A 23273-nucleotide genomic window follows, 5' to 3' on the forward strand; every position below is an offset into this window, starting at 1 on the left:
TTGACAGAGAGAAATCACAAGTAGATGGAGAGGCAGGCAGAGAGAGAGAGAGGGAAGCAGGCTCTCTGCTGAGCAGAGAGCCCGATGCAGGACTCGATCCCAGGACTCTGAGATCATGACCTGAGCCGAAGGCAGCGGCTTAACCCACTGAGCCACCCAGGCGCCCCAAATTAGTTCATTTTAAAAGTTTATTTTGTTGAGTGAATTTTACCTCAAACATTGTTTTTTCTTGAGGCGCCTGGGTGGCATAGTTGTTAAGCATCTGCCTTCAGCTCAGGTCCTGGGATGGAGCCCCAGGTCAGGCTCCCTGCTCAGGGGATCCCTGCTTGTGTTCCCTCTCTCACTGTGTCTCTCTCTGTCAAATAAATAAATAAAAATTTTTTAAAATTGTTTTTTCTTTAAAGAAAGATATTAGATGGGATTTGTGGAAAAAGAGGCAGAAAAAGCAGTCAAGAAGAGTTGCCTGTTTAAATGCTGCTCCCTCTGCACTTCTCCCCTCATGGGTCACTCCTTCCCCCAAACCTTAGTTTAGTATTAATGAAGTATTAAACTAGTATTTAATTTTAAATAGTATTAAAGCCTTAGTATTAGTATTAGGCCTTAGTATTACAGCATCCCTAACCACTGCTTCCCATGACAATCATGTCACTAGTCCAGCGTCTCCAGTAGTTACATCTGTCGTTTCTAGTCAGATGTGGATAGCATCTTTTCACCGTCACTCCCTATTTTGTAACATGAGGCTATCACAGACCCCACTCTCCTTTCACTCCCTTTCCTTCTCTGAACCCCCAGCTCTGCCTTCTTTTTTTTTTTTTTTAAAGATTTTATTTACTTATTTGTAAGAGACAGAGGGAGAGAGAGCAAGCGAGCACAGGCAGACAAAGAGGCAGGCAGAGGCAGAGGGAGAAGCAGGCTCCCTGCCAAGCAAGGAGCCCGATGTGGGACTCGATCCCAGGACCCTGGGATCATGACCCGAGCCGAAGGCAGCTGCTTAACCAACTGAGCCACCCAGGCGTCCCCCAGCTCTGCCTTCTATACTTTACATCACTGAGATTCATAAAACGTTAGTCTCTTCAACAATCATAACTACATCTTCTGTGTTGTGTCTTCAAAGTTAAAATATCAAGTGCTTACACCACTCCGACAAATCTACATGTTGTTCACCGCACTCTTTAATCACTGCTTTCCAAGAAAATTTCCCAGAACTGAAATACATGAGTTTCCAGATGTGAAGGGCTTACTAAGTGCCGAAAAGATTAGAGAAAGACAAACCCAGCCTTGGGCGCCTGGGCAGCTCGGTCAGTTAACACTCTGAATGCCACTCAGGTCATGATCTCGGGGTTGAGCCCAGATTCTGGCTCAGCGAGGAGTCCGCTTGAGATTCTCCCCCTCTCCCTCTGCCGAGCTCCCTTTGCACTCACATGATCACTCTCAGATAAATAAATAAATCTTTTAAATAAATAAACAAACCCAGATGAACACAAATAATAGTGAAATTTTGGAGCACTGTAGAAAAACAGTAAATCTTACATGTTTCCAAAAAGAGGAGTGAGAGGAGGGGTAGGAGTGTCCCAAATAAAAGATCAGGAATCAGAATGGCTTCAGATTTTCTCTCAGTTACTCTGGGATCTAGAGAATAAAGAAGGAATGCCTTCAGATTTCTGAAGGATGATTATTTTCGTCTTAGAATTTTATACTCACATAAGCAATCAAACAGTGTTAGGGTAGAATAAAGACATTTTCAGGTAAGCAAGGACTCCAAATTTACCTTCCACATACCCTTTTTAGGAAGTTACTGGAGAGAGAGATTATCCATAAATAGAGGAAGTGAATTAAGAGAGAGGAAGAAACAGGACCTATAAAATGGGGTCCATCCAGGAGAATCACAGAACAAGGTCCCAGGGTGACAGTAGAGCAGTCTTCCCAGGAAGCCATCAACCCAAATTTGAGATGGGTGAGGTAAAAGGAGAGTCCAACGATTTGACACTGTCCTTGGGGACTCGGAACAACTTAAGTAAGTGGTAAAGGCAGAGAAACCTAAGGGGCTGGGGTAGAAGGGAAGTTGAAAAGGCCAGGTTAGGGAGAAGCTGTTCAAGACAGGAGAGCATTTATTAATGATGATTATGACTATGAGGATGATAATCAAGGGATTTTAAATTCAAAATGACTAATCACACATCTCCTCTCTGTCTTGAGATCTGAATTTGTAAATGACTTGTAGTGTAAACCATAATTTTGAAGGGAAATGGAGGGGTTCCATCAATAGATCAATGTTCAGCTTATTTCTGGAAGGCAGAAAATTGGTGGAAGGATTTCTGATCAAGATGCTTATCAGGGGCGCCTGGGTGGCTCAGTGGGTTAAGCCGCTGCCTTCGGCTCAGATCATGATCTCAGGGTTCTGGGATCGAGTCCCGCATCGGGCTCTCTGCTCAGCAGGGAGCCTGCTTCCTCCTCTCTCTCTGCCTGCCTCTCTGCCTACTTGTGATCTCTCTCTGTCAAATAAATAAATAAAAATCTTTAAAAAAAAAAAAAAAAAGATGCTTATCAAACACAAGCACCTACCTTTACTTATTCCTAAAACCCCACCAAAACATATTCTTGTTGGCATAAAACCAGGTAATCCCACTATATCACCCACAAAGTAGGATGTGTCCAATTTGGTTTGTGCCTGTAGGGTCAGCTCTGCCTCTCAGCTCCCATGACTACAGGTGTCAGTGGGTCTCACACACCAGCTAGATGGGACAGCACTAAGGAAACCAGAGCTACAAAGATTGCTGTGCTCTAGCCCCATTCCTAAGGCTCCTTGAGCAAATCAGAAAGCTGCTTGGAGCCCTGGTGCTCTTGTTGGTAAAACAGGGATAACATCTGTCCTAGCTCCTTCAAGGGTGTAGTTGTTGAACCAAAATGAGGCCAGAAGGAAAGAGAAACTACATGTCCTTGGGGCACCTGTGTGGCTCAGTTGGTCAAACATCTGCCTTCTGCTCAGGTCATGATGTCTGCGTCCTGGGATTGAGCCTGGTGTCAGGCTTCCTGCTCAGCAGGGAGTCTGTTTCTCGCTCCCTTTCCCTCTGCCCCTCCCTACCATTTGTTCTCTCGCTCCCAAATAACTAAATGAAATTTTAAAAAATATTTTATTTATTTGCCAGAGAGAGTGAGCACAGGCAGACAGAATGGCAGGCAGAGGCAGAGGGAGAAGCAGGCTCCCCACTGAGCAGGGAGCCCGATGTGGGTCTCCATCCCAGGATGCTGGGATCACGACCCGAGCCGAAGGCAGCCGCTTAACCAACTGAGCCACCCAGGCATCCCTAAATGAAATCTTTTTAAAAAGAAAGAAACTATATGTCCCCATCCTTAAGTCTAGAGGGTTAAAGCCCTCCATCATCCTTTAACATTTAAGTTACAATGAAGGCATGGGCATGCCTGCCTAGATTGGCAGCCTCTGCCATCCCATTGCATTCTCACCTTACTCCATAATTCCACCATCAACCCTGAAAAGTATCAGTCCCAGAGCTTGTTGGATGGACAGTGACATGGATGGGGTGGGTCACTGTCTGCTGACCATAGGACCTTACCCACAGGGCATAATGTGATCTGTTCACCATTGTTTTCTTGCTGTTACCAATTCTTCCCTAACATTTCACTTGGCAGGGTGCCCAAGACAAAATCGACCTGGGCTCTCATTCTCTTTATGAAAGCCCTGGGCCCCAGACCTTTTGGTGGGGTCAGGATCATATTGGTCAGAGGTAATTTTCCAGCATCAGGCACCCTTTCCTGCCTACCAGTCCTGGCACAGCCCTTAGGGCAAGAGAGGTAATCCTCCAGGTGAATTGAAGCTCAGGGCTTCATTATCCTTTTCTCTTTCCTTTTTTTTTTTTTTTTTTTTCCAGTCCAGCTTCTCTCTACCCATTCAACATAGCAGGTTTCAATACCCTGCTGATAGGTGTAGTAGAGTGAATAATGGCCCCCAAAGAGTTTCACATCCTTGTCTCTGGAATCTATGAATATGTTACCTTATATCACAAAGGAACTTTGCATATGTGATTAAATTAAGGATCTTCAGATGGGAGATTATTGTGGATTATCTGAGTGAGCCCAATATACCAAAGGTCTTTATAAAAGTGAGGCAAAGAGGATCAAAGGGAGAGAAGGAAGCAGAGGGAGAAAAGGACATGTGACAAGAGCAGCAGAGTTGAGAGAGAGAGATTGAGATTGGAAGTCAGAGAAGGGGCCACAAGCAAAAAAATGTAGTCAGCTTCTAAAAACTGGAAAAGGCAAACAGTTAGGACATCTGACCTCCAAAACTTTAAAACAATAAATTTGTGTTGTTTTAAGTCACTTAGTTTATGGTAATTTGTTACAAGTAGCAAAAGAAAATTAATAGAGTGAAAATTAGGTCATCTACTTTGAAAAACCATTTCGCAATATCTGCAGAAGTTGAACACGTATGTATTTACGTATGTCTGTTTCTAATGTATACCCAACAAAAAATGTGTATATACTTTCACCAAAGACATCTACTATAATATTCCTAGCAGCATTATTTATAATGTCTCAAACCTGAGAATTACCCAAATGTCTATCAGTAGTATAATGAATAAATTTAGATAAATTCATACAGCATAATTCTTTACAGAAAGAACAAACTATAACCATAGACAGTTTGCATCTCTTTAACATAATGTCAAGTGAAAGAAGTCAGACAACAGAGTAAATTCCATATAATTTGATTGTTATAAAGTGCAAATATAAGCAAAAAGTCTATGTTGGGTGAAGCTACTACCCTGCCCTCTCCAAAGGGAGGATATGAGGAAGTCTTCTGGGAAGCTGCTAATGTTCTGTGCCTTGATCTTAAGGATGCTTAATTTTGCACAATACCGTTGAGCCTGTGAAAAGTGCACCTTTTAACATGTACTATACATTAATAAAAACTTTTTTTTTTTAATGAAGGAAAGGAAGCCCCCTTGGGACCCTCCAATCTTCCCTCAAAAATGGACGGGGTTACACGGTAACCCATATCCAGGATTCCAACTCTCCACAGTGGCCAACTCCAAGTTAAAATGTCCTGTGAACTTGCTTTACCTATTTTTACTAAAGGGCCCATTTCAGCGGGTTATTTTCCTAAATGAAAGAAGCCTGCCCACAGATAAGTTTACTTACCCCTTTGAGAACTCAAAACTACTAACTAGTTTTGATTGACATTAACCGAACAACAACAAAAATTGGTCATAGCCTTTTCTCCACCCTGATGATCCCTGGTAAATGAAGAGTTAAGATCACTACAGCACAGTTTAACACATAAAATACACATTTTGTTACATTTTGTTAAAGTGTTACATTAATGTTTTAATAACAGTGTAATAAAGTTATAAACTCATATAAACAAGAACGATTGCTCCCTCCAACAGCCCAACCTGAAGCGAGACTCAGGTTCTATCTAAAGCGGGTAGAAGGACGAGAAGGGGGAAGAAGGAGCCGTGGGAGTCACATACAGGGCCAGCCTGGTCGAATATGACCTGGAGGGAGAGACGCAGGTGTGGACAGGGGAAACCAGAAGCCGGGATGTAGGGGTGGCGGTCTCCCTGCAGTGGAGAAGACCCTGCCGCCACTGCCCTGGGCAAAGCCGGCCCCGCCAAAGCGCCGCGGCTGCGGTGAGGTGAATGTGTGCGTGTGGTGGGGCTACTTTTGGGGACAAAGGGCGGAGCTTCAGAGACAGACTTTAGCCCCGGGGTCCCAACAGACTTTGGCCCCGCCGCCCCCACCTGCCGCGCAGCTGGGAACCAGCGCGTCACTCCCAGCGGAAACGCCGCACAGCCCGGGCGTCTGGCGAGGTGCGCGCCTCCCGGCCCCCGCTCCGACGCTTCGCGGCTCCCGGCCCGCCGCCCCGCTCTCTCATCAGGGGCGTGGACAGGGCAGCACCTACCGGGATCCGTGAGTCCAACCGCCGAGGAGACCCCGAAGACAAGCCAGCCCGGACGGCAGTCCGAAGACAGCCGCGGAAGGTCTGAGGCTACCCGTGGGTGGGAGGCGCCGACGCCGACTTGACAGCGCGTCCCAGGTTCGTGTGCGACGGCGTCTCTGCGGGCTGCACTTGGAGAAACTTTGGTTCGACGTGTTGGCTGCCGGGAGGAGGAGATGGAGGGCGCTGCCTGGGGCCCCGCGGCCTCCGTGCGCCCCGGCGGGTACGCTCAGGCCCTGGGAGCCCGCATCTCCCGCGCACCCTGACACTGCAGTGCCTTGAGCGGGGACGGAGACCAGGCGTCAACCGAAGGCTGCTGGTGGGCAGGGGCCTGTCCAGACTCCACCCGAGTCTGCTCTCCTCTCTCCCGCATTCCCTGCCTGCTTTTGGCTCGGGCTTTGCAGCGGCTCGGGCTTGCACCCCGCCGGGGATACGGGTTTCGCCTCCTACTCGGCCTTGCAGCGCGGGAGAGTGGATAGGGGCAGCCCCGCGGCTGCGGGATGTCAGGGAGCATCCGGGCAAGGGCTCGCGGGCGCGGGTTAGCGCCGCAGCGGGAACGGCGCGCGCGAGGCCGCAGGAGCGCGCGGGTCTGGGGGCCCGACTTGCGCGCGTCTCCGCAGGTGCCTCCGGCCGCTGGGAGGCGGGAGGTACTGGCTGGGCGCGGGAGGCGGGCGGGGGGCTGCCGAGCGGTTTGCAATCACTGGCTCGACAAATGGGAGTCACACGGGGGCGGGCAGCCCGGTCCCGGCGTCTCTCGGGCGCGCACCGCCTTGGCACGAGGACCCCGAACCCCTTTACGGGAGGTCTGAGGTCCAGAGGTGCCCCTGCCCAGGGATGGGGGCAATGGCTGCTTCCCTCGGACGCGCCATTTCCCAAGGGAGGGCCGAGTTCTCCGGCCTGGCGGTGCGGGCACCGCTCGGCTGCGGCTCTGGGCAGAACCCCTTCACGTGGATGGCGATCGCCTCAGCTCGCCGGCTGCCTGTCTTGTCTCAGAGACGAGGCGACAGAACGCACACCCCGCCCCCATCGGTGCCCCGGCGCTGTCGCCCCAGTCACCTTCCTTTGCCCTTCTCCGACAGCACCACGGACTCGCTCGCTCTCGCTCTCAGGACAAACTGAGGAAACAACCTTGGTTCCCGGAGCCGGCGGGGACTGTGGAGACGCTACCAGAATCCTCAACAGCTTGGAAATCCGATCACCTTGGCTCCTGGAGACTTGGAGGTATAGGTTTGCGTGTCTGCGTGTGTGCTGGGAGGGGTGTCTGCTGAGAGAGGTGGGGACCTAGCCCAGAGGCCTAGGGGACATACAAGTAACTAAGAGACTCCAGCCCTTTTTGGCTTTGTCTGAGCAAACCGAGCAAACCTTACTAGCTACTCACTCCTTCCCTTGGGCAGTTTCGAAATATTTCTTACAAGCTGGTGCCAGAGAAGAACACTTTTCTTGGCAAGTCTTTACGTTTCCTGGGACAATCTCCGGTGCGTCTTTTGTTCTGGCTTTGCCCCTTTGCTTGCATGGCAAGAAGACACATGCTCTGCTTGTGGCAGGCTGACTTGCTTCATTCTAAGTGCCACTAGCCCCCACATCCCGGCCTTGGGCTGCCCACTGTACCTCTGGATTTTTTTTCAGACCTGTCTGGGAAGGGTGGGACTGCAAACCTCCAGGGCCTGGCCCGTCCTAAGTCAAGGCTGTACTCTTCTCTAGCCTTGTGGGCTCCTTCATCCCTCTCTAGGCCGTGGCAATCATCTCTGCCCTTTGCATCCTCGTTCCAGCCTGAAGCGGGGTTTGACAACAAATAGGAAGTGAGACTAGAATGAAGAAGGAAGAGTTTGTCACAGATTTTCTCCAAGTCTGCCTAGGAAGCGTCCCCTATTGACTATGTGGGACTGGAGCCTGAAACCTCATTTGTAATAAGCTCTCCATGTGATTACGCCCGCAGAGATAAGAAGCCCATTGGTGTAGGCACTTTGGCCTCCCAGTTGTCAGAGCCCATCAGCCCAGGATTCATATTTAGTGATGCATGTTTAGAAATGGACGTTTATTTAATTCCTAAAGGGCAATTATATCAGGATCTTCTAAAATTTTCACAATCATCTTCTGTTGATAACTATACCCATTTTAGGATGAACCTCAGAGGATCAGATTCCCAAGGGTTGGTAACTTGGGAATAAACAGAGCCTCAATCTCTGATACATGCAACTTGCTGCTCTTTCTGAGCTTCCATCCCCTTGTGGGCAGCACAAAGACAGGACGACCCCGGGCAAGAGTGAGGCGCTGAATATCCAGCTTGAAACCCATTTGTTACTGTCCACCACCACCCCCACCCCCCGCTTGCCGCCCTCTCCCACCATGGCCCTTTATGGGAGGGAACACCAATCCTATTCGGACGTAGGGTAAGGATGTGAAAGGAAAATAACATTTCTCTCTGCATGCAAGGAAAATGGGGTGGCTTGGAGAGAAAGAGCCACAGGGAAGGCCAAGCTTTTCATCTCTAAAAAGGCTTCTAAAATACCTCAGCCCGTGTGGCACTACCATTGTCGATACCACTCAAATCAGGTACTCAGAACAAAACCCTATTCTGTGGGAAGCTGGTATCCAAGAAGCAAGGAAACAGAAGAGAAACCTGAAGGAAAGGACACAGGAAGATCTAATTAAGTCCTGGTGAGCAGGCGAATAAGAGGAATGACTGGGAGTTCTCCCACCCTTCCTTCCTCGGCCTCCTCAGCTGCGTGGACTGGTGTGGGGTGGGGGAGGGCTGGACCAGGTAAGCGCTGCTGCCCTTTCAACCCCAGCATCCTTGCAGGGCAAGCCTTGGCCTGTATACACAGGACTGTGGTGCATGGGATCCACTCCAGACACTTTTACTCATAATCGCTGAAATGTAATTAACCAAACAAACACTGTAGGGATGTCTCAACAAGGAATTAAAAAACTAGACTCCGAAGGGGAGAGATGTGTGGAACAAATTATTGGTACTTATGTAACTCTGAATAGCTTTGATTTCCTTCAGCAGGAACTGACAGCTGGCTGACAAAAAAACTCATCCAGGGAGAGAAAAGGCATAAGTGAAGTATGAAATTTTGAATAACGTTTTCAGGTAACTTTCTATTTCCATTTAGAGTGGGTGTCTAGAGGGGTGAATGTAGTTATTTGACTTGCTTCATTTATCAACAGAGATTTTTAATAGGGCTCATAATTTTAAGACCCAGTGCTTTTTTGCGTCCTTTTTTTCCTGGCCTTCTAGTCTCCTGCTAGCAGAGCAGAGGTCTGGGAATTCAGCCTGTAAACTCTCACTTTATCCCCTATTTTTAGCCTTTCTGATCGATGTGCTCAGAGAATAAATCTTGTTTTCTTGCCGAGAAGAGTGGTTATCTACTTGGGGTGGAGAAAAGTAACTGGGAGTCCAGTAGATTTGTCCAGAGATGTCAGACCATCCTCACTGTCAGCCCTGTACCTCATTACCACTTTCTGTGTCACGTGGGGCCTCTCAGCACTGAACTTCCCAGGGCCTGTGGGTCACCTGGCTCCTAGTCATGGGGCCACCTCTGTTATGCCTCTGTTATGCTAAGGCAGTTTACCACACCACCATCCCCACTCTGTTTCCAAAGTTTGCCTGGTATCTCTTATCTGATGATACATCTCTTCCCAAGTTTTCGTTCTTCACAGTATATATACATATTTAATTTTTAAGTAACCAAACTGTAATTTCTGTGAAGTCTTGGAAGTAGAGAGAGGCACAAAAAGAGTATAGTAAATATGCCATGATGAATCATAAATGATGTTAAAGACATTATAATTTTAAAATAAAAAGGAATTTGTCCAGCTGTTTAATAATTAATCTTATAATATGTGGAAATTATTGTATTTGGAAGTTATAAGGAAAATACATTTAAGGTTATCTTTTTTCCATATTCACTTAATAGATTCCATTTATGTTTACAAAACATTATTTACAGATCTTTAAAAAATTTTTAATATTTTATGTTATTTAAGTAGCCTGTGAAATGACATGATAAAAATAAAAGAAGGCTAAATTCTGAGATAGAATTTTTAAAAAGAATACACTGAGTAGTGAGGCACAATAGGAAAGTCTTTTTCTAGACATCTGATTTCATCACCTCCTACCACCCCCTCCCTGCCTTGAATAAAGGTTTGATCCTTGTCACGTTACAGAAGAGCAACCCAAGACTGAGAGGCTAAGAGATCTGATGGTGGTGTACAGCTCGTAAGTAGGGGAGTCAAGATGGAAATGTGGGTCTGAGTCCAGAACTTTCTCCAGCTGACCTGTTATCTATTTGGAAGGTGTAGCTGAGTGTGGGGATTATTTATATGCTATATTATAACAAAGGGTCTGACTGAACGTTAATACAGTGTCAGCAGTGGGTGCTCCGTGAGGATGTTTCACAGAATGAGACAGGAAGCAAGAACATTCCTGAACCAGGATAATTGTAGGCTAGAGATGTAATCTTCGTCACAGGTAGGGCTTAGCTTTATGAAGAGTAGAAAAATTGAGCTTCAGTTTCAGCATTTTTGATGTGCAAGTGGATGACCGTGATAAAAGAATTGGAAGAGAGAAAAGGCTTAAAGACAAGGGGATTGTCCCAATAAGGAACTGAATATGAGACACTAGGAACACAAGCGTGTATTCATGTGGACAATTCATGTGTATCTGACAGCTTTTTGCTCCATGAACTTTAAACAGTTTTAGAATTGTTCTATTAAATGTGAACAGTTTAAAAAGTGAGCAACCCAAGGGGCTTTAGAAGCCTTTAAAATGAACAAAAAGTAAGGCTCTGTTGTTGCTGCTTTTATTCTAGATAGTTTTTTTTTTTTAAGATTTTATTTATTTATTTGACAGAGAGAGATCGCAAGTAGACAGAGAGGCAGGCAGAGAGAGAGAGAGAAGCAGGCTCCCTGCCGAGCAGAGAGCCCGATGCAGGACTCGATCCCAGGACCCTGAGATCATGACCTGAGCCAAAGGCAGTGGCTTAATCCACTGAGCCACCCAGGCACCCTATTCTAGACAGTTCTAAAGGGGGTATGCCTACATCCACGAGACAGATTCACTAGTTGCCAGTAGCTAGTTGGTGCCATTGCCCAGCTTCTTCAGAGAGCCCTGGGACCCACAACACCCGCCTTTTCTGCAGGACCACAGTGGGCCACTGCACCCCTCAAGCAGCCTAGTCAGCAGTACATTGCCAGTTCCTCTTCTTTTCCCAGAACCTTCTGACACTAACCTTGGTGAGACAAAGTTATGACAGAAAGTTGTCAGGTTTAGTGTTGTGCAGAAAACATTTACATGAGGTTGAGTGAAAAGATTTGAAAGTCTTTCCAAAAGATTCTTATGACTTCTTTTTTAAACAGGGGCTCCTGGGTGGCTCAGTGGTTAAGCCTCTGCCTTCGGCTCAGGTCATGATCTCAGGGTCCTCAGATCAAGGCCTGCATCGGGCTCTCTGCTCAGCAGGAAGCCTGCTTCCCCCTCTCTCTCTGCCTGCCTCTCTGCCTACTTGTGATCTCTCTCTCTGTCAAATAAATAAAATATTTTTTTAAAAAAAGACTTTTTAAAAAACAAACAAGACGGGCCCTGACACTAGAAACTATATGAGAATACAGTACTGAAATCTATGGGGTGCCTGGGTGGCTCAGTTGGTTAAGTGTCCGCCTTCAGCTCAGGGTCCTGGGATTGAGCCCCATGTAGGGCGGGGAGCATGCTTCTCCCTCTCTCTTTGCGGCTCCCCCTCTTTGTGCTCCCTCTCTCTCTCTCCCTGTCATATACATAAATAAAATCTAAAAAAATTAAAAAAGAAATCTGCTATCCGGCAAACTTGTTCTTATTTGAATATGTTTCTCAAATGCCACTTTTGGTCAAAGGTGTTTTTATGTGACTGATACTGTATCTCTTCTCCAACTGTGGTTACCAAATGGTTTCTATATTTGACATTATGTTCCAGCTAATTTCTCTACATCTCTTTGCTTTATTAAACACATTAGTATATGAAAAATGCTAAGAGAAGGGTTTTTTTGCTAGCTCTTTTCAGATGCTTTGCAGTCAGAATAGACCACTGGTGGGATCCAAGCTGTCAAGCAATCCTATATTCCTAAGGTCTCAAATTGCAGGTATGCCTGGCTTTGGAACAGCTTTCATAGAATATTGCATAGGGGAATGAAAAACGTAGCATTCACTTTCATTGTACTTATGTATGTATATATGGAATATTTCTTTGCTTAACATCATGAGTGATACTAGAGTAGAATGAGTAAGTATATTCTTTTGAATACCGCCTTTCAGGAGCTCCCTAGTTGAAACTCCTTGAAAGTGTAGGCATAAATACTATTGATAACACAGAACTGAATGATGTCATAAACATATCACTCTTTCAAGTTTTAATTATGGAATGGGGCACCTGGGGAGCTCAGTCTGCCTTTAGCTCAGGTTATGAACCCTGGGGCCTGGGATCAAGCTCAGCAAGCTTGTCTTGGCAGAACTTCTAGTAGTTGAATGTTGAATTTCCTAGTGTAGACCTCTAATTTTCCTTTTTTCCCCTCTTTTCTTTTTGTTTAACTGTTAGAGATTTTTATCAATATTGTCATCAAACCTATTTAGTTTTGCAGTTTGTATGGTGTTTTTGCCTCCCCCCCCCAAAGATTTTATTTATTTATTTATTTGACAGAGAGGGAGAGAGCACAAGTAGGCAGAGAGGCAGGTAGAGAGAGAGGGGGAAGCAGGCTCCCCACAGAGCAGAGAGCCCGATGCGGGGCTCGATCCCACGACCCTGAGATCATGACCTGAGCCCAAGGCAGTTGCTCAACCAACTGAGCCACCCAGGTGTGCCTGTTTTTGCCTTTTGAGAATACTTTTTAATAGTCTCTGAATACTCTTTTTCCTAGAACTTTGTTTTTGTTTCATGGTTACAACAGCTTATATCTAAAGATAAAGAGCTATTGGAGTTTTTATCTTCCTAGTATCTGTCTCCTCCAAGTTGCTTTTTCTCTATGTGTTCTGGTCTCTAATGGAAGAGGCTTTTCTCTTTTGTTTTGTGTTTTATTTTGATTATCTGTTCAGGATTAAAGGGCTTGGATTAAAAAGCTGATGAGAAGACTGGAGCACATGGGTGAGGCTTGTAATCCTTAAACCTTGCTGTAGGATGATCTGAGCGGCATGTTAGGGAATCCCTGTGGTTAGTACTCTTCGTATTTTCTTTTTAGTGGGTCAGATTCTCAACAGAAGAGTATAGCAATATTCTGCTGCATAATAAGGGTACAGGCTGCCAGCTTAGAGTGAAATTGGGGAGAAGGCTCAGAGTCTCTTCATTCAGTGATCAGTGAGCTTTCAGTCACTTAGTCCCTGTTTTCTAGTCCTCAAATATGTCAGGTACCTTCCTGTCCAGAGACCCTCCAATTTCATCATTTCTGAAGAATAAAGGTCTCTCCAGAATAAAGAACAACTCAAGTGGGAGGATTAATATCCTATCTCTTACTGGCTTGGAGTAGAAGAATCACCTGAGGCAGTCAAATTTCAATGCATGTATAAATCACCCAAGGATCTAATTAAAATGTAGGCTCTGATTAAATAGATCCAAGATGCAACCTGAGATGAAGCCTCAGGTAATGGTGGTGAAGCTGCTGGTCCAAGGTAGGATCACACTTCGGCTGGTGGGGACCAAGGGATATAACTGCTTCTCCTAACAGCTTTTCACCTAGTCCTCATTATTTTTTTAAAAAATATTTTATTTATTTATTTGACAGAGAGAGATCACAAGTAGTCAGAGAGGCAGGCAGAGAAAGAGGGGGAAGCAGGCTCCCCGCTGAGCAGAGAGCCTGATGCAGGCCTTGATCCGAGGACCCTGAGACCATGACCTGAGCCAAAGGCAGAGGCTTAACTCACTGAGCCACCCAGGCGCCCCTAGTACTCATTATTTTAGCTATACTCTCTACCACCAACGCCACCCGCCCAGTTCTAGAACTTCTGCCGTTACTGCCTCTTGCGAGGATTCTGGAGTGTATGTGGGCTTTATCATGAATGAACTGAGGCACAGCCTTCTCAGGTTGGCTAATTTGCTTAATACTGGCCCATCTGCTTTCTGGCTTTCAAAATATTGCCGTTGTCTCCTTTTCCTGCTATCCTTATGAATTTATGTCTTTTAAAAAATTCTTGGGGCACCTGGCTGGCTCAGTCAGTGGAATGTGCAACTCTTGATCTCAGGGTTATGACTTGGAACCCCATGTTGGGTGAAGAGATTACTTAAAAATAAAACCTTGGGGCACCTGGCTGGCTCCGTTGGTTAAGCATTTGCTTTCGGCTGAGGTCATGATCCCAGAGTCCTGGGATCGAACCCTGCATCCAGGTCCCTGTTCAGTGGGGAGTCTGCTTCTCCCTCTCCCTCTGCCCCTCCTCCTTGCTTGTGTTCTCTCTCAAATAAATAAATAAAATCTTTAAACAAATAAAAATACAATCTTAAAAAATTTTTAAATAAAAAATAAAATTAAATCTTCAGTTTCAGAGGATTGTTTAGGAAGAGGCAAAATTAAATGTGTGTGCTCTGCCATATTTACCCTAACTATAACCATCTGCTAAAATATTTTTCTAAAGTTTGGTTATATCAGCATAAATAGAGCCTGATTTATGATAAATAACTGCTATTTTGAGCCTTTAGGTTTTTGCACAAAGAACATTCTCTACTTCTCTCTTCCTACTTTATCTGCTTACCAAACTCTCGTGCAATCTTTAAGACCCAGCTCAAATGGCTGCCCTCTGTGAAGCCCCTCAGTCTCCAAACCACCAAAGCCTGTACAGTCTTTTTTAAAAAAATATTTTATTTATTTATTTGACAGGGAGACAGACACAGCAAGAGAGGGAACACAAGCAAGGGGAGCAGGAGCGGGGGAAGCAGGCTTCCCATGGAGCAGGGAGCCCGACGTGGGGCTCCATCCCAGGACCGGGGATCATGACCTGAGCTGAAGGCAGATGCTTAATGACTGAGCCACCCAGGTGCCCCAAGCCTGTATATTTTCATGACTTTAACTCATAACCAGCTGCTTATTTAGTATCTCTTCCAAACGACTGAGCAAGCTCTGCAGGATAGGGCATGTGCCTTGTAGCCAGTGCCCAGGACATAACAGGAGCTTGCAGCTATTTAACACTTAGATTCTAAGTTCTGTATGCATGTCTTTTTTCCCCTCTTCATTTTCTTTCTGTTCCCTTCATCTCTTTTTCTGTCCATTAAGAGGTCACTATATTTATTATCTATTCCATTATCCAATAAAAAAATTCATGTCCCATACTGTTAATTTAAAAGTAAATACATGGAATAAATATTACTTCTCAATTTCTAAAACCTACCTCATTAAATAAAATAGATTTAAATATTATATGAGCTCCATTTGATTTTTCTACCCAGCTCTAAGTATTATTCAGAGACAAACATTTTCTCAGCTCTAGATAAAAGACATAATTTTTTTTAATAGCTCTACACCCAACATGGGGCTTGAAATTATGTCCCCGAGATCAAAAGTTTTATGATGTTCTTCCACCTGAGCCAGCCAGGCACCCCCAAAGACATAATTCTTATCAACTAATGGAATTATCTGTTGAAGGAGTTTGAATCTAAATTATTTAAATAAATTAAACATAATTTTTAGTTTTAGTGATAGAAAAATGTTTATAAACACTACATGTCCTTATTCATATTTTTAGCCTAGAAAACTCCTTTTTCAGAGCAAAGGTACTCTGTCAAGGGGCACCTGGGTGGCTCAGTGGGTTAAGCCTCTGTCTTCAGCTCAGGTCATGATCTCAGGGTCCTGGGATCGAGCTCCACATTGGACTCTCTGCTCAGCAGGGATCCTGCTTCCCCCCCCCCCTCTCTGCCTGCCTCTCTGCCTACTTGTGATCTCTCTCTGTGTGTCAAATAAATAAAATTAAAAAAAAAAAAAGGTACTCTGTCAAAATTTAACCAAATAGTATGTGACCAACCCCATCCATAATCTAGTATATGATTTAAATAATGAAATCAAGCAAAATGCATAATCACATGTTTACCATTCCCATCTCAGTGTGAGTTCCAGACACTGTGTCAGATATTTTAATGTCTTGTAGTTCAGATGATTTTTCATCCTTTAAAAAACAAAAAAATGTTCCTCGAGGGACACCTGGGTGGCTCAATCGGTGTTCAGTGGGGTCTGCTTCTCCCTCTGCCTCTCTCCTCTGCTTGTGCTCTCTCTCTCTCTCAAATGAATAAATAAAATCTTTTTTTTTTTTTTAAAGATTTTATTTATTTATTTGACAGAGAGAGATCACAAGTAGGCAGAGAGGCAGGCAGAGAGAGAGAGAGGGAAGCAGGCTCCCTGCTGAGCAGAGAACCCGACGCGGGATTCGATCTCAGGACCCTGAGATCATGACCCGAGCCGAAGGCAGCGGCTTAACCCACTGAGCCACCCAGGCACCCAATAAATAAAATCTTTTAAAAAAAATTTCCTTGGGGGCGCCTGGGTGGCTCAGTGGGTTAAGCCTCTGCCTTCAGCTCAAGTCATGATCTCAGGGTCCTGGGATCGAGTCTGGCATCGGGCTTTCTGCTTGGCGGGGAGCCTGCTTCCTCCTCTCTCTCTGCCTGCCTCTCTGCCTGCTTGTGATTTCTGTCTGTCAAATAAAATAAATAAGTAAATAAAATTTTAAAATCTTCAAAAAGAAAAAAAGCTCCTCAAATTGAAAATCTAGATAATAGTTGCATTATCTAACTTAAGAGCACATGTAAGTAATTTGACCCTAAGAAATATTTAGATTCATCTGCCATAAATATCTGTATTTTCATTGATTCAGTTGCAATTACACAGAATTTTGGAATTTTTCCTTAAATCTACATTTTAGTGTTATTTTAAAAATATTTTTCACAAGTGGAAAGTAAATGGATTGCTGTTTAATTAATGTGGAATTTAGGGAAGTACTAGGCTGGTATTATATCATAAATATTCAATGTGGATTTTGAAAGTAAATTTTAGTATGTGATTCCCTATAGGCTGTTACTATTCTAAAATTTCTTTAATTCTGTATTATTAACAATCTCATTTATGTCCTGTTACTCTATATATATATATTTCAGAAGTTATGAATAATAACATGAATGAAGACTGGGATTCTGGCTGATCTTTTGTTCTTCATATTCTTTGATAACCAGGTATTGATTCTGACTTTTGAAGATGGATGAAGGTGTAGAAATTTCAAGTGATGGAAATTCCCTCATCAAAGCAGTCCATCAGAGCCGGCTTCGCCTCACAAGACTCTTGCTAGAAGGTGGTGCCTACATTAACGAGAGCAATGACCGTGGAGAAACACCTTTAATGATCGCTTGTAAGACTAAACATGTTGATCACCAGAGTGTCAGTAAAGCCAAAATGGTTAAATACCTATTAGAAAACAATGCTGACCCCAACATACAGGACAAATCTGGGAAAACTGCTTTGATGCACGCTTGCTTAGAAAAAGCTGGTCCTGAAGTTGTTTCCCTGCTTCTAAACAATGGGGCTGATCTCAGCCTGCAAGACCATTCTAGTTATTCAGCCCTTGTTTATGCTATAAATTCAGAGGATAGAGAAACCCTGAAAGTTCTACTTAGCGCTTGCAAGGCAAAAGGGAAAGAGGTCATTATCATAACGACAGCGAAATCCCCCTCTGGTAGGCACACTACCAAACAGTACTTAAATATGCCCCCTGTAGATATAGATGGGGGTCATTCCCCAGCCTCCTGTGCCACTCCTTCAGAAATAGACATAAAAACAGCCTCATTGCCACTTACACATTCTTCTGAAACTGAAACGACCTTTTTTGGCCTTAAAGGTCTGGAGCTCTCAGGAAGTAGTGATGATACACAGGACCCAGGCTCCCCTGTGAGGAAGCCTGCTGTGGCCTCTAATGGGCCCAAGCTACCCCAACCTCCAACCTGGATCAAGAGTCCTCCCTTACTAATGCACCAAAACAGGGTGGCCTCTTTGCAGGAGGAGCTCCAGGATATTACTCCAGAGGAAGAATTATCCTACAAAACCAATGGGGTAGCACTTTCCAAGCGCTTCATCACTAGGCACCAAAGTATTGATGTAAAAGACACAGCACATTTATTAAGAGCCTTTGATCAGGCCAGCTCAAGAAAGATGTCATACGATGAAATAAATCATCAGGCATTTTTTCTAGAAGGAAACCAGCAATGCACTGAAATACCTGCTGACCCAGATCCAGACTCTAACCAGACAATCTTTGCTTCTACCTTAAGAAGTATAGTTCAAAAAAGAAACTCAGGGGCAAATCACTACAGCTCTGATTCCCAGCTCTCCGCTGGTCTTACCCCTACAACTTTAGAAGATGGCAAAGCACTTATAGGAAAGAAAAAGGTCTTCTCGCCATCTCCTTCCTTGCTGTCAGGGCCTAGAGAATTGCTGGAGAATATCTCACCAGGTCCCTTGAGCAGGAGAAATCATACACTTTTAGAAAGGCGTGGGTCAGGAGCTTTCTCTTTAGATCACAATATTACTCAAGCCAGACCAGGATTTCTGCCACCCTTAAATGTGAATCCTCACCCTCCCATTTCAGATATCAATGCCAATAATAAGATTTCCAGCCTCCTTTCTTGTGGTCAAAAAGTGCTTATGCCAACAGTTCCTATGTTCCCTAAAGAATTCAAAAACAAAAAAATGTTGTTAAGGAGACAATCATTGCAAACAGAACAAATTAAGCAATTAGTAAATTTTTAAGAGATGCCTAGAAAGCACATTTTGTTCAGTTGTCTACATCAGAGAAATATAGAACCACAGAAGAAGTCTCAAATTTTCATCCTTTTAAATCTTGTAATTGGTTAGTCCATCATTGTTAGGGTCATCAAAATATACTGCGTATCGTCCTAGGCACTGTGGACATACAAATAATATGTAGTTTCTACTAAGGAAATTTAAACAAAATTAAAGCTGTATTTCTCAAAATTTCTAATATATAACAACCTTCATGTGGCCCAAGTTTCTAATTTAAACAAAAATCAGTAAAAAAAAAGAAGGTCAAATATGTTGGAGATGATTTCATATTTTTCAAATATTTTATTAGGAAACACTGCATTCAAATCAATAAACATTTTTAACATTACAAGTCAATAAATGATTGTAATTTTCCGAGATGCCAAAAGCATTAAAAAAAAATGAAAGTGTTCTATGATCAATAAGCCTGTACGGTATAAGGAAAGGTATAAGGTATAAGGAAAGAATGAACTAATTCTTAAAAATGTTGATTGCAAGTGTATGAAATCTAATTAAAATTTTAAAAGGCTAACCATTATAGTATACTGGGCAGCTAATATTCATGTTGTCAGCTTTATCAATGTCAAATAACAGATCGGAGTTTTATAAGCTAGTAATAATCTATGCTAAGTGTTAGTGTGTTGTTTTTTGCTTGGTTTTATTTTGTCTTTAATGTTATCCCATAAATTCTTTCTTCATATCCTTTAATTCCTGCTATTATTTTTTAAGTCTATCCATAGGTTCCCAATAACAAGAAAAAGCAGAAGTTTAACAGCATTCCTCTTTACTTATATCAAATTATTCTTGTCTTTCTACAGACAACCAAAAAAACAAAAATCTGGGGGTTTATCACAAATAGAAACTATGTGCTTGCTTCATTTTAGAAAAGAAAAACTGATTATTAGATTCTCTTAGGTTAGATAAAATTAGAAAAGCCAGTAGAAACTTAATTACAAAATATACTATTCGGTCAAGATTAAACAATATCTTTTAATTTCTAACATGTAATTATTAGACATTTATATAATAAGGATAATTTCCTTAGTGTGACATTCCAATCATCTAGTATTTAGGACCTGTGAATAACTTCTAACAAAATAAATGAATACCATGTTACTATCATAAAATATTACAAAATGACTATATTATCTAAACGACTTCAAAATGTGGTGTTTATATAAAGAATCCTTATTTCAATCTAGCAGTTTTACAACAAAGAGTACATCAAATTATACAAAACAGGAGTGAATTAATTTGATGACTGACATATACAACTTTATTTCTTTGCCTTCTATTAGTAGAGGAGATCCTAACAATTGGCATGATGCTTTTCTTGGTAATTTGATATAAGCAAGTTGTAATGTACATGGTAATTATTTAATTTTTTTGTGGTTTTCATTTGAGTAAAATAATTGGAGGTTTTCCATTTAATGTTTTAAAGAACATTACTGTAAATTACATTAGAAATATTTTTTGATTCAGAACTTAGAATTGTACCTGATGTTTATAAGTAGCTAAACCCTTTTTGCAAGTTTTAATATTGAGAAAAGTGCTTGGCTTTAAGTTGCAAGGATACAGTTTGGAAGAATATGTAAATAGATTAGTTCAGAAACAAAATGTTATCAATAAAAATTTTAAATGTTATTTTGATTATCATTTTTATTTATCTCAAATACTAACAAATATTTCAAAATAATCTCAGGAGAAATTGTGCCACATGTTACTTTAATAGGAAACTGAGAATAATGTTTGTTGCTATTCTAATCCCAATATGCAAAAAATATTTAATAAGACTAAACCTTTGTTGGCTGTATGTGGAAGGGCTTTTAGTCTTCTCTCAATCCTGAAAACATTTTAGGGGCTAAGGTTCCTTGAGTTAGGTTGTAAAACCATCCTATGGGACTTTTCACTCTATTAAGTGAAATATATCACTGGGATTCCAATGGTAGGTAAGTCACAGATGTTTGTAACAGGAGTCAGATATATAGATATGTGTTATATTTTAACATAACATAAAAGTATGATTTAACTTTAATTTAAAGATGTGATGAACCTTCATTCATTAGTTTTACAGGTACAATTCCTAGTTACTTGTGGCTAGGATTTCCACAGAGTACAGCTAATACTGATTCACTGTGTCCTCCTAGGGAGGACATAGGGCAGTCCTAGTTACAGAGACAATTGCTGACAGTGTCCCATCCAAGCAGTGCCAGGGAAGGTGATGAACACTTGCCTGGCATATTTTTTGGTAGAGATGTATCCATCAGTTATCCAGTACCTGGACCTTTTAAAATCTCAAATGATTAACTATACTTATTCGGATTAAATACTATGTAGCCTTCTAATAACTTGATTTCCATATAGCTTGTTTAAAGGAAGGAATGAACTGTCAGGGTGATGACAACTGTATTAATCATGGATTTTTGTTGGTGGTGGTGGTTTTGTTTTCTGGGTTTTTTTTTTTTTTTAAGATTTTATTTATTTATTTGACAGACAGAGATCACAAGTAGGCAGAGAGGCAGGCAGAGAGAGAGAGGAAGAGAAGCAGGCCTCCTGCTGAGCAGAGAGCCCGATGCCGGGCTGGATCCCAGGGATCCCTTGGACCATGACCTGAGCCGAAAGCAGAGGCTTTAACCACTGAGCCACCCAGGTGCCCCTGTTTTCTGGGTTTTTTGTTGTTGTTGTTGTTGGGTTGTTTTGTTTTGTTTTGTTTTGGTATGTGCTGATGCTTTGATATTTTGGGGCCTTGCTAACACTAGAGAGACCGCCCCTCCCAGGGTTAGCTAATTCCTAGGGATAGAAAACAACTTGCCCCAGAATGCATCCTTCATGTGCAATCCAGCCAACTCAGAGTCCATAGTCCAACCAACCAACTCCTTTATCAGGTTCTCACAGGCCTTCTCAGGGCCACTACCCCCCATCCTAGTCACTGCAGGGTCAGGTACCAAACAACCAGTGACAGCTCCCACACCCCAGAAACCACTGAAATTATTCAAACTAGCCAATCCTAAACCTGATTACCTTGCCTCACCCATTCCTTCCTACAGAAACTATAATAAAGGGTCTTGGCCCAGTTTTCCCTCACACTCTGTCTCCAGGCAGACCCTGGTGCTTTCCTACCCTGGCCCTGTGTGAAGTGGTATCCCTGCCTCCTCTTGACAACTGTGAGTAACAAATGGTATTTTCAATGTAACTGTCTCCTGTTGGCCTCAACATATGTGAATAATAAAACAACCTACATTTTCAAACAAGAAGGCACAGTCTTCTTGGAAGTCATAATCCTTAATAAAATAATGTTTGAGTTTATATAGCCTTGTTTAATGCCAATATTCCTTAGCTCTAAGTCACATTTTTAAGTGATTTCCAAGTCGCCAAGAGGGTCAGAACATGGACCATGACAAATCCACTAGATTTAGTGGAGCTTTCCATTGGTCTTTCCAAGGTGACATCCTAACTTCTTGTGTACGTTCTTTGAATGTCTATAATTCTTTTTTTAAAAGTGTATGTATGTATGTAAGTAATTTCTACACCCAGTATGGAGCTTGAACACACTACCCCTGACTATGCCTGCCAGGCCCCCCTAAATGTCTACAAGGTTTTTTTTGTTGTTGTTGTTGTTTTAAAGATTTTATTTATTTATTTATTTGACAGAGAGAGAGAGAGAGAGAATGAGAGAGGGATACAAGCACCAGAAGTGGGAGAGGGAGAAGCAGGCTTCCTGCCAAGTGGGAAGCCCGATGTGGGGCTTGATCCCAGGATCCTGGGATCATGATCTGAGCCGAAGGTAGACACTTAACTACTGAGCCACCCAGGCACTCCAAATGTCTACAAGTCTTAAAGGAAAGGTCAGGAAAGGAAAATCTGGCAGGAGTAGCTAACACAACAAATAGCAACCAAAACAATTTATAAGACTTTCAATTAGCTGGAATACTGGGTCAAAGTGTAATGATCATGAGTAAGCTACATTTAGGTTTTGAAAATCAGTTACTGGGGCGCCTCGGTGGCTCAGCGGGTTAAAGCCTCTGCCTTCGGCCCAGGTCATGATCCCAGGGTTCTGGGATCGAGCCCCACTTCGGCCTCTCTGCTTAGTGGGGACTTGCTTCCCTTCCTCTCTCTCTGGCTGCCTCTCTGCCTACCTGTGATCTCTGTCAAATAAATAAATAAAATCTTAAAAAAAGAAAGAAAGAAAATCAGTTACTGGGTGCCTGGGTGTCTTAGTCGGTTAAGCAACTGCCTTCAAGTCAGGTCATGTTCTCTGGGTCCTGGGACTGAACCCCACATCCAGCTCCCTGCTCAGCAAGGACCCTGCTTAGCTGACTGAGCCATCCGGTGCCCCGGGAGACAGTTTTTCATCAGTATAACATCATTGTCATTGAGGCATTTTAGAAAGGTGCCTGGCATTACTGGGTATAATGTATATATGTATAGAATATACCCTCTGAAATTTTATTGCTTCTTATCATTACCATAAATGTGTGGATAAGGAATTTGGGAAAACAGAAAACTGAAAAGATTATTTGATAAATTGGTAAAACAATGGTTATATTCTTTC

At 43.1% G+C, this 23273-nt stretch overlaps 1 protein-coding gene across 4 annotated transcripts; it reads left to right on the top strand.

Annotated features, from left to right (window-relative positions):
• Nucleotides 1–5692: 5692 nt before the first annotated feature.
• On the top strand, nt 5693–19639 carry ANKRD34B (ankyrin repeat domain 34B). 4 transcript variants are annotated; one of them, XM_013059792.2, is made up of 6 exons: nt 5693–6055; nt 7036–7177; nt 8964–9050; nt 10104–10178; nt 11982–12070; nt 17122–19639. In XM_013059792.2, exon 6 carries the CDS (start codon nt 17144–17146, stop codon nt 18686–18688), a length of 1545 nt encoding a protein of 514 aa, XP_012915246.1. In that variant the 5' UTR covers nt 5693–6055; nt 7036–7177; nt 8964–9050; nt 10104–10178; nt 11982–12070; nt 17122–17143; the 3' UTR covers nt 18689–19639. The 4 variants fall into 4 exon arrangements, with proteins under 4 accessions (XP_012915246.1, XP_004759210.1, XP_044930381.1 ...); XM_004759153.3 differs by having other exon boundaries at nt 8967–9050; XM_045074446.1 differs by lacking the exon at nt 10104–10178.
• Nucleotides 19640–23273: the final 3634 nt, after the last annotated feature.

Source organism: Mustela putorius, unplaced genomic scaffold (genome assembly GCF_011764305.1).
Source record: "Mustela putorius furo isolate JIRA1106 unplaced genomic scaffold, ASM1176430v1.1 tig00537350_pilon_pilon_pilon, whole genome shotgun sequence".
NCBI lineage: Eukaryota > Metazoa > Chordata > Mammalia > Carnivora > Mustelidae > Mustela > Mustela putorius.

Excerpts from the sequence above, each read along its gene's own strand:
- ANKRD34B (XM_013059792.2), top strand. The coding sequence starts at position 17,144 with ATGGATGAAGGTGTAGAAATTTCAAGTGATGGAAATTCCCTCATCAAA.